The sequence below is a fragment of the Physeter macrocephalus genome, chromosome 4 (assembly GCF_002837175.3).
Source record: "Physeter macrocephalus isolate SW-GA chromosome 4, ASM283717v5, whole genome shotgun sequence".
Classification (NCBI taxonomy): domain Eukaryota; kingdom Metazoa; phylum Chordata; class Mammalia; order Artiodactyla; family Physeteridae; genus Physeter; species Physeter macrocephalus.
The window spans coordinates 120,199,099-120,214,063 of NC_041217.1; the positions used below are offsets into that span (position 1 = coordinate 120,199,099).

The 14,965-nt window shown below is 34.9% G+C and overlaps 1 protein-coding gene across 1 annotated transcript in view; it reads left to right on the plus strand.

Moving 5' to 3' along the window:
* Positions 1–11,746, plus strand: part of LRRIQ3 (leucine rich repeats and IQ motif containing 3) — a 236,253-nt gene extending 224,507 nt beyond the window's left edge. Inside the window, exons 7-8 of the mRNA XM_024119868.2 lie at positions 4,914–5,643; positions 11,590–11,746. Coding sequence (XP_023975636.1) covers positions 4,914–5,643; positions 11,590–11,746 — 887 coding nt within the window. The remainder of the gene's footprint in view (positions 1–4,913; positions 5,644–11,589) is intronic.
* Positions 11,747–14,965: the final 3,219 nt, after the last annotated feature.

The following is a 14,965-nucleotide window of genomic DNA, read 5'->3' on the forward strand; positions in this document are numbered from 1 at the left end:
CTCAACAACTCCAGAAATTTGGTGAAAAGAAAGAGTCTGAAAACAAAACTAAGAAGTCATCAGAAAGCTGGAAGAAAAATCAGGAGAGCTTTAGACAACATAGGGGGAAAAAAAAAAAGAGATATCTTCAGGATATCAGGAGAGCTTTAGAGAATCTGGAAATCAGAAAATATGAAAAAAAATAGATTTCAAGAAGGAGAAATGATCAGCTGTGTTAAATGCCATTGAGAGTTCAAGAAAGATTAGAACAGAAAAAAAGTGTCCTTTGTATTTATCACCATAGAAGCTTTTGTTAGGGAGAGTTTCAACAGGTGGGTGAGAACAGTAGAGTTGAAATCCATATATAAATAAAAAATTGATAAATTGAAAAATTAATAAAAGGTGACTAAAAGGACATAGTACAGGGAGACAACTCTCACAGTAGTTTTCACTCTAAAATCGAAGAGGAAAAATGGAATGGTAGCTAGAGGGCAAGGAGGGTCAAGGGAATGTTGTTGTTCTTGCATTGGTGGTGGTAGAGGTGGTTATGGTAGTTTAAACATGGCTGTGAATGATCCAGTAGTGAGGGGATGATAAAGGAGAACGTTAAGATAATTGCAGAAGCGAAGCTAAAGGGGGATGGGACCAAAGCACATGTAAAGAATTTGGCCTCTGCTGAAAGAAGGGGCCTTCCTTCATTGTATCAGGGTAGAAGAAGATGCATGAATATACAGACAAGTTTATAAATTTGGTTATGGAAATATGAGAACACTTCCATCACTTGACTTCTGTTTTTACTATAATGAATGAGATGAATTATAAAGTCTTGAAACAAAATATACATACAAAGAAGGCTTTCCTGTATGTTCTGTGTTAACTGCCCAGTGGATGTTGAGGGGTGTGATAAAATGCTTTGCTGTATTTTCCCCACTCATTACTAAATTATGTGGCTATTTGAACACTATGCCATTGATGGAACTAAAGAGATAAGATAAACTCCTTGTTTTCCATATCAAATATAATGAAAAAACAATAACATATCGTTCTTATGTTCTAATAATTATATATTATACTTTATCAGGCTTTTTTCATTTTATTAATTCACTTAATACTGTTAGAACCCTATAAATTGGGTATTATCATCCACAGTTATCAGACTGAAGCCCAGAGAATTGAATAACTTGCCTACACTTAGTAAATAGTAGAACTAGATTCAAATCCAGCCAAATTGTCTCCAGATTTTAGGCTTTCACCACTATTCAAAGGACATTGATCTTGAGCAACAGATTCACTCTTCCATTCATCTACTCATCCATCCAACAAATATATTTATTGGCATTTACTATTTAGTTCAGCCCACTACCCCCCTAAAAAGAAAACCCTACTCTCTGCAAAATACTAAGAATAGAGGATGAAAAAAAAAGAAAAGGACAGTCCCTACCACTAAGGAAATTATATCTAGCTTGCTACTATGGCTAAGAATTACTACATAGAGCTTTAATATAAATGAAATGTGTGGTAAATTCTATAAGGGAGGGAGTGATATGAGAATTTTAAAACTATCCACTCTTATTTAAAGAATAAAGAAAAATGACATGTGAAGAGACCTTGAAAAATGCATAGAATTTGAACTTATGTAAATAGGGGAAACAACATACTGGACAAAACATTAAATAACATAAGCAAAAGCCCAAAGATGGAAAGATGTGGCACATGTATAGGGAAAAAAAATGGAGCTCTTTTCCTATAATATAGGATCCTAAGCTTAAAGGTAAAGAACCATGAAGGTTTTGTTTTCCTTTGTTTGGGTAGAAGACATGACATGATTATAGTCCTAATTTTAAAAGATGAATTGTACAGCAGTGAGTGATATCTTGAAGCAGAGAAGGAAACTGGGAGGTTTTTAAAAGTGCTAATGGGATTATGTTCAACCAACCACTGAGAAAAATGTCAATCATCAGCCAAAAAGTAATTATAGTTAGTATACACAATGAAGTACAGCTTCTATCTTCAAAGAGCCTCCAGTTTCACCAAGGAGGCAAGACTTACTTACATTAAACTATTAAGGGACAAACATATATATATTGGTAACTGTGATGTTGTGATTTATAACAAGAAAGATATATTTGGTCTTTGTCCCCAGTTCTGGCATAGAGCTCCTGACACTTCTTAAGTGATGAGAGCAGAGCAACAAAGACGTCTTTTGTTATGTTAGTGAGGTGACTTTTGGAACTCATCTAAGGATGGAGGCTGGTTTCCAGGGGAATCAACCACATGATTAGAGGGTTAGAACTTTCAATCCCAAACCTGACCTCTGGGGAGGGAAGAGTAGCTGGAGATTGAGTTCAGTTGTCAACGGCCAGTGATTTGATCAATCACACCTGTGTAATGAAGCCTCTATAAAACTCCAGAAGGACTGGGTGCAGAGACCTTCCAAATTGGTGAACACATGGAGATTCAGGGAGAGTGATGTGCTTAGAGAGAGAGCATGGAAGCTTCTCACCCTTTTCCAGTCCCTTGCCCTATGCATCTCTTCCCTCTGGTTGTTCCTGAGTATATCCTTTTATAACAAACCAGTAATTTACTAAGTTAAATGTTTGTCTGTGTTCTGTGAGCTGCTCTAGCAAATTAATTGATACCAAGGAGAGGGTTGTTGGAACCTCCACTCTATAGCTGGTTGATCAGAAGCACACATGATAAGGTGGACTTGTTGCAGGAAATGGGGTGCAAGAGAATGGTCACATCCCAGGTCTTGGGAAAGTCCTTGGGACAGACCACCAAGTGAGGTTCCTTGGCTTTGCACAGGAAAGCATTCAAGAGCGAGCAGAAATAGAGTGAAAGGAGAATTATTCAGGGAGATATACACTCCATAGACAGAGTGTGGGCTGTCTCAGAAGGTGAGTGGCCCTAGGATATAAGGTTGTTAGCTTTATGGGCTGGGTAATTTCATAGGCTAACAAATGGGAGGATTATTCCAACTAATTTGGGGAAAGGGCAGCGATTTCCAATAATTAGGCCACTGCCCACTTTTTGGCCTTTTATGGTCAGCCTCAGAACTGTCATGGCACCTGTGGGAGTGTCATTTAGCATGCTGATGTATTACAGGGAGCGTATAATGAGGCTCAAGATCTACTGGAAGTCAAATCTTAAGCCATCTTGGGCCTAGTAGGTTCTAACCAGTTTTTGTGTATCCTCAAGTACTGTGGCATTCTTTTAAAGGTTGTGCCCTGCCCCCTTCCCTCCTATCTCAGATTTGCAATTAGCATCCAAAGAGAGAAGGGGGAGGGCAGGCTGGTAGGACTGAGCTCTTAACCTGTGGGATCTGATCCTATCTCCATGTAGGTAGTGTCAGAATTAAGTTGAATTGTAGGACACCCTGCTTGTGTCAGAGCATCGCTTGGTGGTATGAGAAAACTCCCTCACTCCACACAAACCAGAACCTTTAGGAACATTTTAGTGTTGTGTTTTCTATCCCTGATCTTTTATTCTTGGCCAGGTTTCCCATGTCAAGGTTTACACATAAATATAAATTTACCCATAAGGGTACCTTTTCTAGGTAGTTGTTCCAGACCACACCCTGTTTACTCTAGACTTGAAATTCTGGTTTTCATCCCTCTGAGTCTCTAGTGCCTTGCTTTGGACTCAAACTCTTAATGCATATTTTTGGACATTTTGGCTTTCACTTACTAGCCTTGTTTTTCTACTTTGCTCTAGGCTCTGCTTCCTTTTCTAATGTTAATATTCCTGCGACCTCTAGTGAAAATCCTACCTGTTCACTTCTTTCCTACTGCCTGACTAGCCCACAGGTTCTGCCCTTCTTCATGGCCACCTTAACTTCCATAAATGTTCCACCATCAGATTTGGCATTATGACATATAAAAACTTTAAGAGAGTCTTCTATTAGAAGATTAAAAGATTAGAAAAGATGAAACCCTCATAGACTAGAGTTAGCAGAGATTCAATTTCAATAGAGAGAGGGAATCAGTCAAACACGGGAAACATCTTTTCTGAAGATTAATAAGCATTCTTTTTTTACCTGTATTTGCCACCTGATCCTAAATTCATCAACTAGTTTGTCAGAAAATAAACAATGAACAACAATGTGATTCAGGTTTTTATATTGGATAGCTTGGCTCTGATAACAAATAAACCCAGGAACATATATTGATCAAATATAATTACCTTTTATTTCTGGCATCCATAAGAGTCCAAGTTGGATAATCCTGGTCAGTGAGTACTTTTTCAAGCAGTGATTCAGGGAGCCAGAGTCCTTCTACCTTGTAGATCTACCATCTTCTAGCACTTTATCCTAATCTCTGTGCAGTGGGTCAGAAGAAGAAAGAAAATATAAAGGAAGCACATTTGTTTCTTAATAGCCTTGGGCCAGAAATGACACATATAACTTTTGCTGACACTGTCCTCGAGAAGACTTAGTCTCACAGCCACACATAACAGCAAAGGAGGCTGAGAGATTTCATTTCTTTGAGTATCTAATGAAGGGAAAAACAATTTTTAAGGCAGCTATTAGTTTCCACCAGAGTTAAGAAAAATAAGGTAAAATGAATTACAAAGTCCTTTGCAAATATGAAATAATAATAACTATATGTAAAAATAATACGTATGATTAAGTAATAAGTATAAGGTAAAATGCTGCATTGAGTCAGCACAAGTTAAATAATTGTGAGAGATAATAAAGTAAATATAGGAATCAGTGCATTTCTTTGTTAAAATATTCCAATAGTGATTTTTCTGTCCAAAATCACGATTAAATCACAAATTGAAAAGGAATATCAGTTGGGAAAAATGCCCCTTAATAAAGTAAATAACAGGTTCTTGTCAGTTTTATTAATGTGGCTTTCAAAACAATTGGGACAGAAAATTAACTGTGCTTAACACTTGTATAATGGATTATATTTGTCTGCTGTGTGATGTAGGTCAGAAAGAGTCTGAAGATAAAATTGAGGATGAAGAATTGGATGTCAGTTTTAGGATATCAGTGTTCAAACTACCAATACATACTTCAGATTCACTGAGGTATGCTGCATTATTGAAAGCAAAAGAAAAAGATTCTTTTCCTATGTATACCCAGCCACTTTCTACCACTCATCAAAAACCAGTAATTAAAATAAAAGACATGCTGTTGGAGAAGAGTGTAAGAAGAGAGTTTTTTACAACACAAAGAACTGGTATGAAACTCCAAGCACTTTATGATATTGATAAATATTGCTCAGAACAAAAGAAGCAGGCAAGCTATAAAAATAAAGTAACACCTGTAAGCATGGCACAAGTGGCCCAAGAACGAGTTAGATTAACTATTCAAGAAAATTTAAATAAGAAAATATATACTACGCATAAACTAACTGCAAGAGATAATAAGACCATTCAGAATGGTTTACAACGACTTTGGCAGGACAGATCCACCTACCTTGAGAAAGTTAAAGAGAGGAGAGTTCTGTTTCTGGAAGAAAAAAAACAAAAGGCTAAAGACCGTTTATTAATTCAAAACTTAAATAATGAGCGCACTCTTTTGACCAAAGAAATGACTAAAATTGACAGATTGAAGAAGAAGCAGGCTGTCTTAAAAGAGAAGAGCCTAATTGTGCAGCAAAAACTGGCAACTGAAAAATATCAAAAGGATTTACTTAAACAAATGAAGGAAATTAGGTAGGTACAGTTTTGATATAATAGAGGCTTTTACGTTGTTGGGGAGGAAAAAATTTTCCTCTGCCTTCTAGGTTCTCCTGGCTGGTTTAAGAACTAAATTGATGTGAGACAGATTAACAGGAGAAAAACAAACAAAAGTTTAATAACATCTACATGTGGGAGAGACCCAGGAAAACTGAATAACTCCCGCAAGTAGCTGAAGCCATCACCTTAAATACCATCTTCAGCTAAAGACAAAAGGAGGTGTTGAGGACGGATAACCAATTATGAGAAGTTACCAGGAAAAGCACAGTAAACAAGGGTAAGGTTGTCATACAGATCTGTCACTGTCTTCTCCATCAAGTTTCTAGAGGTTTGGTCATCCTCCTCTTCCTCAGCTTATAGAGTTGTAAAATAGCTCAAAGAGATGAAAAGACACAGATAATTCTAAAGGGTACACCAGACAGGACCCCCAGTAATTTTTTTTTTACCCTTTTTTACCCTTGTGTGTCTTTCACACAGTTTTTTTCTTCTGATATTAGATTGAAGCTTATCAGCCACAGTTTTATCCTCGTTATATTTTAAGTGACCAAACTGTGAATACGTATGTTTAAGGCTTATCTAGAAATACTTAAAGATCATTATAACTGCTTATTTCATTTACATTTTTAAATGCTATTGTTAGAAAAAAGTAGTCTGTACTAGAAAGGAGTGTAAAATAAGAAGAAAGCATTTGTCTTTTCCTAGCTATAAGCAAATTTGAAACTATTTACTGAGGTACTTTATATAATATCTTTTTAAGTATGAAAAATATATTTTTCTCCTCTGAAATTTAAAAACATTTTCCTTAGTGTATACTTTGTGTGTGTGTGTGTGTGTGTGTGTGTGTGTGAGAGAGAGAGAGAGAGAGAGAGAGAGAGAGAGAGAGAGAGAAAGAGAGGGAAAGATTTTGGAAATAAATTTTTTATAATTTAATAGAAAATATATTTTGGAAAAGAGAATGAAAACTAGTCTGGTATATCAAAATGTAAGTCTAGCACAAATCAATGTTAAAGAAAATTTAAACAGCTTAGTTTTATTACAGCAAATTGAATGTCTGGCCATCATTAATCTGTAGAGGATACAGAGTCAAGTGAGCTTCCTAATGTGTATTAACTGAACTAATCTTCTCTTGTAAGCTGCTGCAAAGATATTATCCTTGAGAGTACACAGGAATAAGGCAATGTTCTGGTTATGTCAATAATGTATCCTAAAAGGCATTACTGAGTTTTATTATAAATGTTTTCAAATAAAGATTATCAATGTGCAGAAAAGAGCTGTGACTCAAAAAAGTAAAATCTGTCTAGAGACTTCAGAAGTTTCTCAATTCTTTTTCTGCCAATTTATTCTTCATTAACATATCAAACACTTCACCTAAAAGCATTCTGGTGAATCTCAATAACTAGTGAAGTCATTACTGAGAATATAACTTCCTGATCCTGCTCTGGAATGAGGAAAAATGAATGAAGAAAGGGGAACCATAAAGCTCTAGTGTAGGAAATTGATAAAATACCCATAGGAGTGTTTAAGAATGAATTAAAGAGACTTTAAAATGAAAGAATTTCTATATCAGGTAAAAGCTGGTCATAAGTTTCCCCAAATATTCTTGTCCCTACTCGAAAAAAGTGATGACACTGCTCAGGGCAGAACAGCATCGTGTACATTTTGAAGTAGAGTATCATTTAGCTTGGAAGATCTGGCACCTAAGACAGTTATCCAATTACATCATCTTCTTCTTGTCCTTATTTTTGTCATCAGTTGAGCTTCTTGACTACCCTCTTCATTCCCTGTGGTCTTTATATCCTGATATATAAAGCTTTTCTTTATCCAGCTTCTGCCATTATCACTGTTAACTTCCAAATTCATAAGAACAACCCTCCCAATTGCCTAACCTAACCTAAACATTTTTGGATACCAGCACCCTTTAAACTCATCACCATAGACATATAAATGCCACCTCATCACTTGGAACTGCACCACCTCTTAAATTTTAAACTCATATATTTACTTATGGCTAAAATCTTTATCTTTTAGACTCTTTTTTTCCTTTACTTTCACCACATGTATTCTTCAAATATATTGTGACACTCATCCCTCAAGTAACCTTTCTTATAGACTTTCTAGTGTAGCTTCCAGGGTTCTTTAATTCGATTATTCTTTTTTCCATTTCACCCAGTGTCTCTGATGTCTTTTCCTTTCATTGCCTCCACCATGCTAACCAACTCAGCCCCTACCTTGGAACAATCTATCTATTATCTATCTTCATTTTTTGTATTCAGGTAAAAATGGCTAGAAGGCATCAATGACTTGTAGCTTTATGCTGATATCAATTCTATGGCCTCCAACTTTAGCTGCTCCCTCAGGTGCTTGCTCTTTCTCCCATTACCTACAAAAGTGATTTTAAACCTCATCAACTATAGAGCTTCCTATGCACATATCACCTCTGACCTTTCCTTCTCAACAAGTCACTCTGTCCCAAAGGAATTTTAGGCCTTCAAGCTTAAATTTGTTCAATTTTCCAATTCCCTATCTATAAAATTCTACATATCCTATGTTTATCCTCATTTCCTTTTCTACTGTCTCAGGATTAGGTTCCCATTTTCCTGTTAAGAGCTAATAATCCCTCTGTTTTTGCTCTTAGTAAGCCTGGAAGTGGGTAATGCAAGACCTCTGTGCTAGGCAGAATTATGGCCCCCAAGAAGATACCATGCCCTGATCCCTAGGACTAGGAATAAGATAAGAGATGGTGAGGGAGGGGATATTTCCCCTCTTTCCCCTATTAGTTCCTTTGGCTGGCAAGTAAAATAGCATAAGGCAGATTAACAGAAGAAAATCAAATTTATTACATGTGCAAAGGGAATCCATATAAGTATGAAGTATTCCAAAGTCAGCAAGGCAAAGTAAGGTATATATATATATACTCTGGACTAAGGAGAAGAAGGTAAGGGTCTGAGGCTTCAAGGGGAAGTAAGGTTATTCACAGGAAGAACAAAAATAGTTAATGTTTGGTAAAATCATGTTTGCTGGGCCATCCTAAGAATGAGGCACTTTGATCAAATGGGCTTTGCTAGGTTCCTCCCTGTCTACAATGCCTAATACTTTACTATAGTAACTATGGTGACAGCTTCTTCCTGGGACAGGCCCCCATTATAATTTCATTTAGGCAGTAACAGGGAATTTCAAAGGTTCTTTTGGGCCTGGATTGTTTTTAGCTCAAAATAATTCACATACCAGAGTGGCATATCTTCAGGAAGCCTGCCCTTGTCCCCATCAATACTACACCCACGGATATGCTATGTTACGTGGCAAAGGGACTCTGCACATGTAATTGAGGGTTGACCTTAAAATAGGAAGATTATTCTAGATTATTCAGATGGGCGCAGCATATGACATGAGCCTTGAAATGCAGAAGCAGGAGAGGAAGTTAGAGGGAGTCAAAGTAGGAGAAAGACTTGACATGACACGGCTAACCTGAAGATGAAGGGAGCCATGTAGAAAGAGTGAGAAGGAAATGAATTCTGACAACAACCAACAATCTTGGAAAGAGGACCTCAAGACCTGGATGAGAACCGTGGCCCTGGCTGACACCTTGATTTCAGTCTTGTGAGAACCCAAGCAGAAAATCCAGCTGAGCCATGTGGTGCCTGGACTTGTGACCCATGGAAATTATGAGATAATACATGGTGGTTGTTGTAAGCCAATACATTTTATAGTAGTTTGTTTTATAGCCATAGGAATATACAGACTCTTTTTTTCTCCTTTCTTATGATTGCTTTGGTTATTCCAGGACCTTTGCATTTCCATGTACAATTAGCTTTTAAAACATTCAAATTACCTAAAGTTAATACATTTAAAATAAATGGTAATCTAAATTTAATCACATATATATTTAAAACAAATTTAAATGTTAATTTCTACCCAAAAGGCTCTTTGCATATTAATTTGGGGAGAACTGACATCTTAGTAATATTGTCTTCCAATCCTTGAACACTATATAACTCTCCATTAATTTAAATTTTCTTTAACTTTTTTCAGCAATATTTTATCATATTCAGGTATAGGCCTTGCATGTTTTTTATTAAACTTATGTCAGAGTATTTATTTTTTGATGGTATAGTAAATGGAATTTCTTAATTTCATTTTCCAGTTCGATTCTGGTACATATAAATATTGATATAATAGATTATTATGTTTTTCACTCTTCAATTCTTTTAAATAGTTTGTTTTTTACATTTTGTCCAAGTTTATAATTGTTGTCTGTAGGAGGGCTATTTCAATAAATGTCTTAGACTGAATTAGTACCATTAATTAATTACATGTGCAAGGTCTATTTTTCTGTGACTTCTACTCTGCTGTATGTCCAGACATGACTACTCTCCAGAGTTCCTATTTCAAAAGAGTTGTAGCTAATTTTCATTGAGTGATTATTAAATACCAGCCTTCCTCTAAGGATTTTAAATGTATTAGCTCATTTACTCCCTACTAAACCCTATGAGTTGGATTGTCCCTTCTTAAAGATGAAGAAATGATGCATGTAGAGCTTAAATAACTTGTCCAAAAATCAATCAGTAAGTTGCAGATATGGATTTCAAATCCAAGCAGAATGGTTTCACTATGTGTACTCCTAACCATAAGCCATTGTTTCTTTATATTCAACTCCCTAGGCATTTCCATATAGATAGCCAGGCTCTTTAAACTCAGTATTACCAAAATAGAATTCTAATCTTTCTTCCCATCTGGCTGCTCTTAAGTTTCCTATCCTGATGAATGCCACTGTTATCCATACAATAAAATAAATTATTAAATGTTAGGTACTCCTCTAAGGATTTTAAATGTATTAACTCATTTAGTCCTTTACTAAACCCCATGAGTTGAATTATTCCCTTTTTAAAGATGAAGAAAATGAGATAGAGAGAACTTAAGTAACTTGTCCAAAATCACATAGTCAATAAGTTGCAGACTTTCTAGACTTAGGCCTCTCTTCCACTCCCTAAGTCCACATTTCTGAGTATACTTAAATACAAATAAATATATGTATTTCATTTATATGTTCATATACCTTTATTTCTCTTTACTTTCTATAAGCTTCTCAAAATTATATCATGTCTTATTTATCTTTATGTTTCCAGGATCTAGGGTTAGTGCCAAGCATTATAATACATAACTCGTGAATGAATGAGGATGAATGAATGAATTTTCCTAAGGCCCATGACATTTCTCAGTTTTGCCAGAGTAACCTGGTTCACCTTTCTCTAACTTAGTAAGAGTCTGCTAGGGCTACCATAACAAAATACCACAGACTGGGTAACCTAAGCAACAGAAATTTGTCTTCTCAAGTTCTGGAGACTAGAAGTCCAAGATGAAGGTGTTGTCAGGTTTGGTTTCCCCTGAGGCCTCTCTCCTTGGTTTGAAGATGCCTGCCTTCTCACTGTGTCCTCACATGGCCTTTGTTCTGTGTACACACATCCTTGGTGTTCCTTTATCTTCTCATAAGGACACCTCTAAAAGGCCTTTCTCCAAATACAGTCACATTCTAAGGTACTGTGGGTTAAGATTTCAACATATGAATTTGTGGAGGTCATAGTTCAGTCGATTGTAGAGTCCTAGAAAGAGCTTGGATTTAGTGAGGCTTAAGTAAAAGTTCTGCAAATCATGGCATAGTTTGGTTAGATGCCTTTTTGGGAATCTAAGCCAGTGTTTGTAAAAATTCTCAGTTATAGCTAATAGAAAACTTAGAAATATTAGCCCAAGATGAATATTATTTAATGATATAATAATATTTTAAACAATAAGTGGAGTTCTATCTTTTTCCCATTTTGTATATATCTATTTTGAAGACATTTAATTATCATTAACAATTAGATTGATTGTTATGGTTTTAGTCATTTAAAAGTATCTCATTCTGTTACCTTACTTTTTTCTTCTTAGGGCTCAAGAAATATATAAAAGACACTGTGAAGAAAAATTTGTTAATGATATGATTGCCTGTCAAAAAGCTTGTGAAAGATTTCAAGATGCTAAAACAAAAGCTGCAATTGTGAAAAAGAATTTAATCCTTAAAGTTCCTGATGGAATGACAAAGTGAACCAATGCCAGATCACATTCTATGGTCATTTTGAATTATGGCCATTATTTTTAGTTAAAGGACTTTGAAATAATACTATAAAAGAAGTACTCTATGTCACAAGATGGATTTGTATGTAAATCTACTAAAAATATAAAGAGTGATTAAAATGTTTCTCTTCTCGATCATAATTTAACTTAAATCAGGTTGAGTTGGCTCACCTAAAGGTTCCTTAAATATCCAGATATCCAAGGAACAATGAAAAGTGATTTAATTTATTGCAGGAAATACTGCAAAGGCATTGCTTGTATTGTTTCATATCCTGAGTACAGCAATTTGTAAGCCATTCTCAGTTTCTCTGGCAACCTTAGAATAGTAATTTCGGCCCCAGCTGTTGACTTTTATTAAGACACTGTGTTCTTTGATTAGTTTCTTTGCCTGCTTTCATATATTTAATTATATTTCCTGTTTATTTGTTAAAACAATTTCTTTTTTCAAAATAAAAGTTTCACCATTATATTGGTGACTCATGTTCTTATAAAAATTCAGAAAATATAAATTGTAAAAGGGAAATTAAACATTCTTATTAACTTCCTAGAATATTGTAAGATTTTTGTATATTTACTTTCAATGTGTTTGCTTTTACATATATGGGGGGCAGAGAGGAGAAATAGAGACAGAAAGGATGCATGTAATTGTGATCACAAAGTATTCAGAAATGGTATATATTCATTTTAAATCTATTTAATACATATTCATGGTGTAGAATTTGAAAAATAAAGAACAATATAAAAAGATATAAAAATTCTTTATAAAATTTTAGTCGATTTTCAATAGTATTTTCAACCTAGAAAGATAAATGTCTCACTTATTATGACATTGCTCACTTAATACAATGTAACTAATGCCATTCAAAATTTCTCTTTAATACTCATCAGTTATATATGCAAGTTTTTAAGTGTTTCTTTTTAAAATTCTCTAATTTTATTAGTTTATGGTAAATTTCCAAAAATTAAATATTTACAACAGCAGTTGTTCATTGTGCTTCTATGCTGGACTGCTAAAAAATGCTAGTAGCATTTTCCTCATGTTCTGTAAAATAATAGCTATCTATTTAAATCCATGGTATCAGTTCTCCCTTTTCTTGTTAATTTGCAGATAACTAATGAGCAAGTCATATTGGTGTTTCTAATTATTCTTCAAAAAGAACAAAGGGGGATACAGTGAAGTGGTAAAAGTGTGACAGATGTAGATTTCCATAACAAATTAGATAATCTCTCTGTTACCCCGTTGTTTTTCTGTTCTATATTTGGAAATAATACATATATTTTGGGGATTTAATTAAAAATAATAGTCCATGTCATGTAGCATTGTTATGAGACTTGAATGAGAAAAACACAAAAAGCAACATAGTGCATTCCACAGAGTAGGCACTTAATAAAGGTAAGTGTGTAGTAGTGGATGCAGAAGTCTTTTCTGTGTACTTATAGGAGGATTTGTCAACTAAGAGCTGAGGGACACTTTCTCAAGGAATGGTAGAATTTTTTGTATTATATATTTGAATATAATTAATTCATTCAATCAATACATTTATTTACTATTTGTTGCCCTTTCTATATGTTCCCATTCCATACTACAGATATTTTATAATCTTTATCACACAACAGGTAATCAATAATTTCCTTGCTAATTTCCACCCAACTGTGAGCTTCTTTAAGGCAAAGACAATTTTACTCATCTCTGTATTTCTATTACTTTGTACTAATGCAGATATTATATTACACACAACGCTTTTTCTGTTTAGCTCTGTTTTCCTATTTATGTGTGGTCCCAGGTCAATCTCATGACTTTTACTGCTGCTTGCTGTTTATGTTTTGAAGAATCAAAAATCTATATCTCTAGGTTATATCTTAAATTTCATATATCTCCTATATTTCCAAATGCCTGCTAGATACCTCTACTTTGAAGGCATAAAATCTTTTAAAAAATCATACATTAAATGGAATTTATTATTATTTTTTACTATTTCCCTCCCTTTCCAATCTTGCTTTTCTTTCTATATTCCCAAACTTCCCTAGGCTCATAACCATCTAAAGTTTCCCATATTAAAATTTTAGAGTATACCTTTGACTTCTTTCTCTTACCTCACCACATATTAAATATGAAGCCCAAAAATTCAATTTGCAGAAGGTCTCTTTGGCAGAGACTGGTTAGCTTTTCACCAAGCCTATTTTCTGTTTCTTCAGCACACAATTAGCCCATATTTTCCAGCCTCCTTACTCAATCGAGGCAAAGGACTGAATTTTGACCGATGGAATTTGGGTAAAAGTGATTGGCAGCCCTTCCAGGTATATACCATGCACTATCCTCCATTATTTTTCCTCTTCTTTTGCCACCTTGGAAAACGCATGTTAAAGATGGCTGAGCCACAAGATGAAAAGAGTCTGGGTTCCCAAATCACTGCTTGTAGTGTGATCAAGAACACATATTTTTTTCCTTGGCAAACTTTTTCACTGAGGACAAGACAGTAAATATTTTAAGCTTTGTGGACCATATGGTATATGTTACAACTACTCAATTCCATGTTGTGGCACAAAAGCAGCCATAGATAAGATGAAAAAAAATGAGTGTGTGTTGCAGTAAAAATTTATTTACGAAAACAGGAGGTTTCTTGGATTTGGCCCATGGGTGGTGATAGTTTCCCAACCCTTAATATAGATAGTTGGGCTTGCAATTTTTTAGACCTTATATGTGCAAGGGTGCTAGATTCTTCTAACCCAATACAAATGTTAAACATAACCAACTTCTCAAATAAATAACTACTTACACATTCCTTATGCAAATAAGGTTATCCTAAAGTATTTTTACAGATTAAAATAACTTTGTTTACACATGCTAATAATACTGAAGTATTTCAAAATAAATCATCATTGAAACCAATGTACAAACACCAGGACAAAATTTTCTTAAATAGGAAAGTGCTATACTGAAATCAAGGTTAACAGGAAGATGTAGCAGCAGGTTACACTAAAGAAGAGGGTGATGGAAAAAAAAGGGGATTAGAGCCAAAGAGGTGATGTACTGTGAGCACTTTCTTTGAATAGTCAGATACTGTTAGAAGAAAAAATTTCTTTTCACTTCTTCCCAGAGTTTCCTTAACAGAAGCAGTGACCACTATAGGCCTGAAGCAGTATCCAGAGATTACAGCAGCAGCATCTCATCTTAGAAGAAAATTAAGAG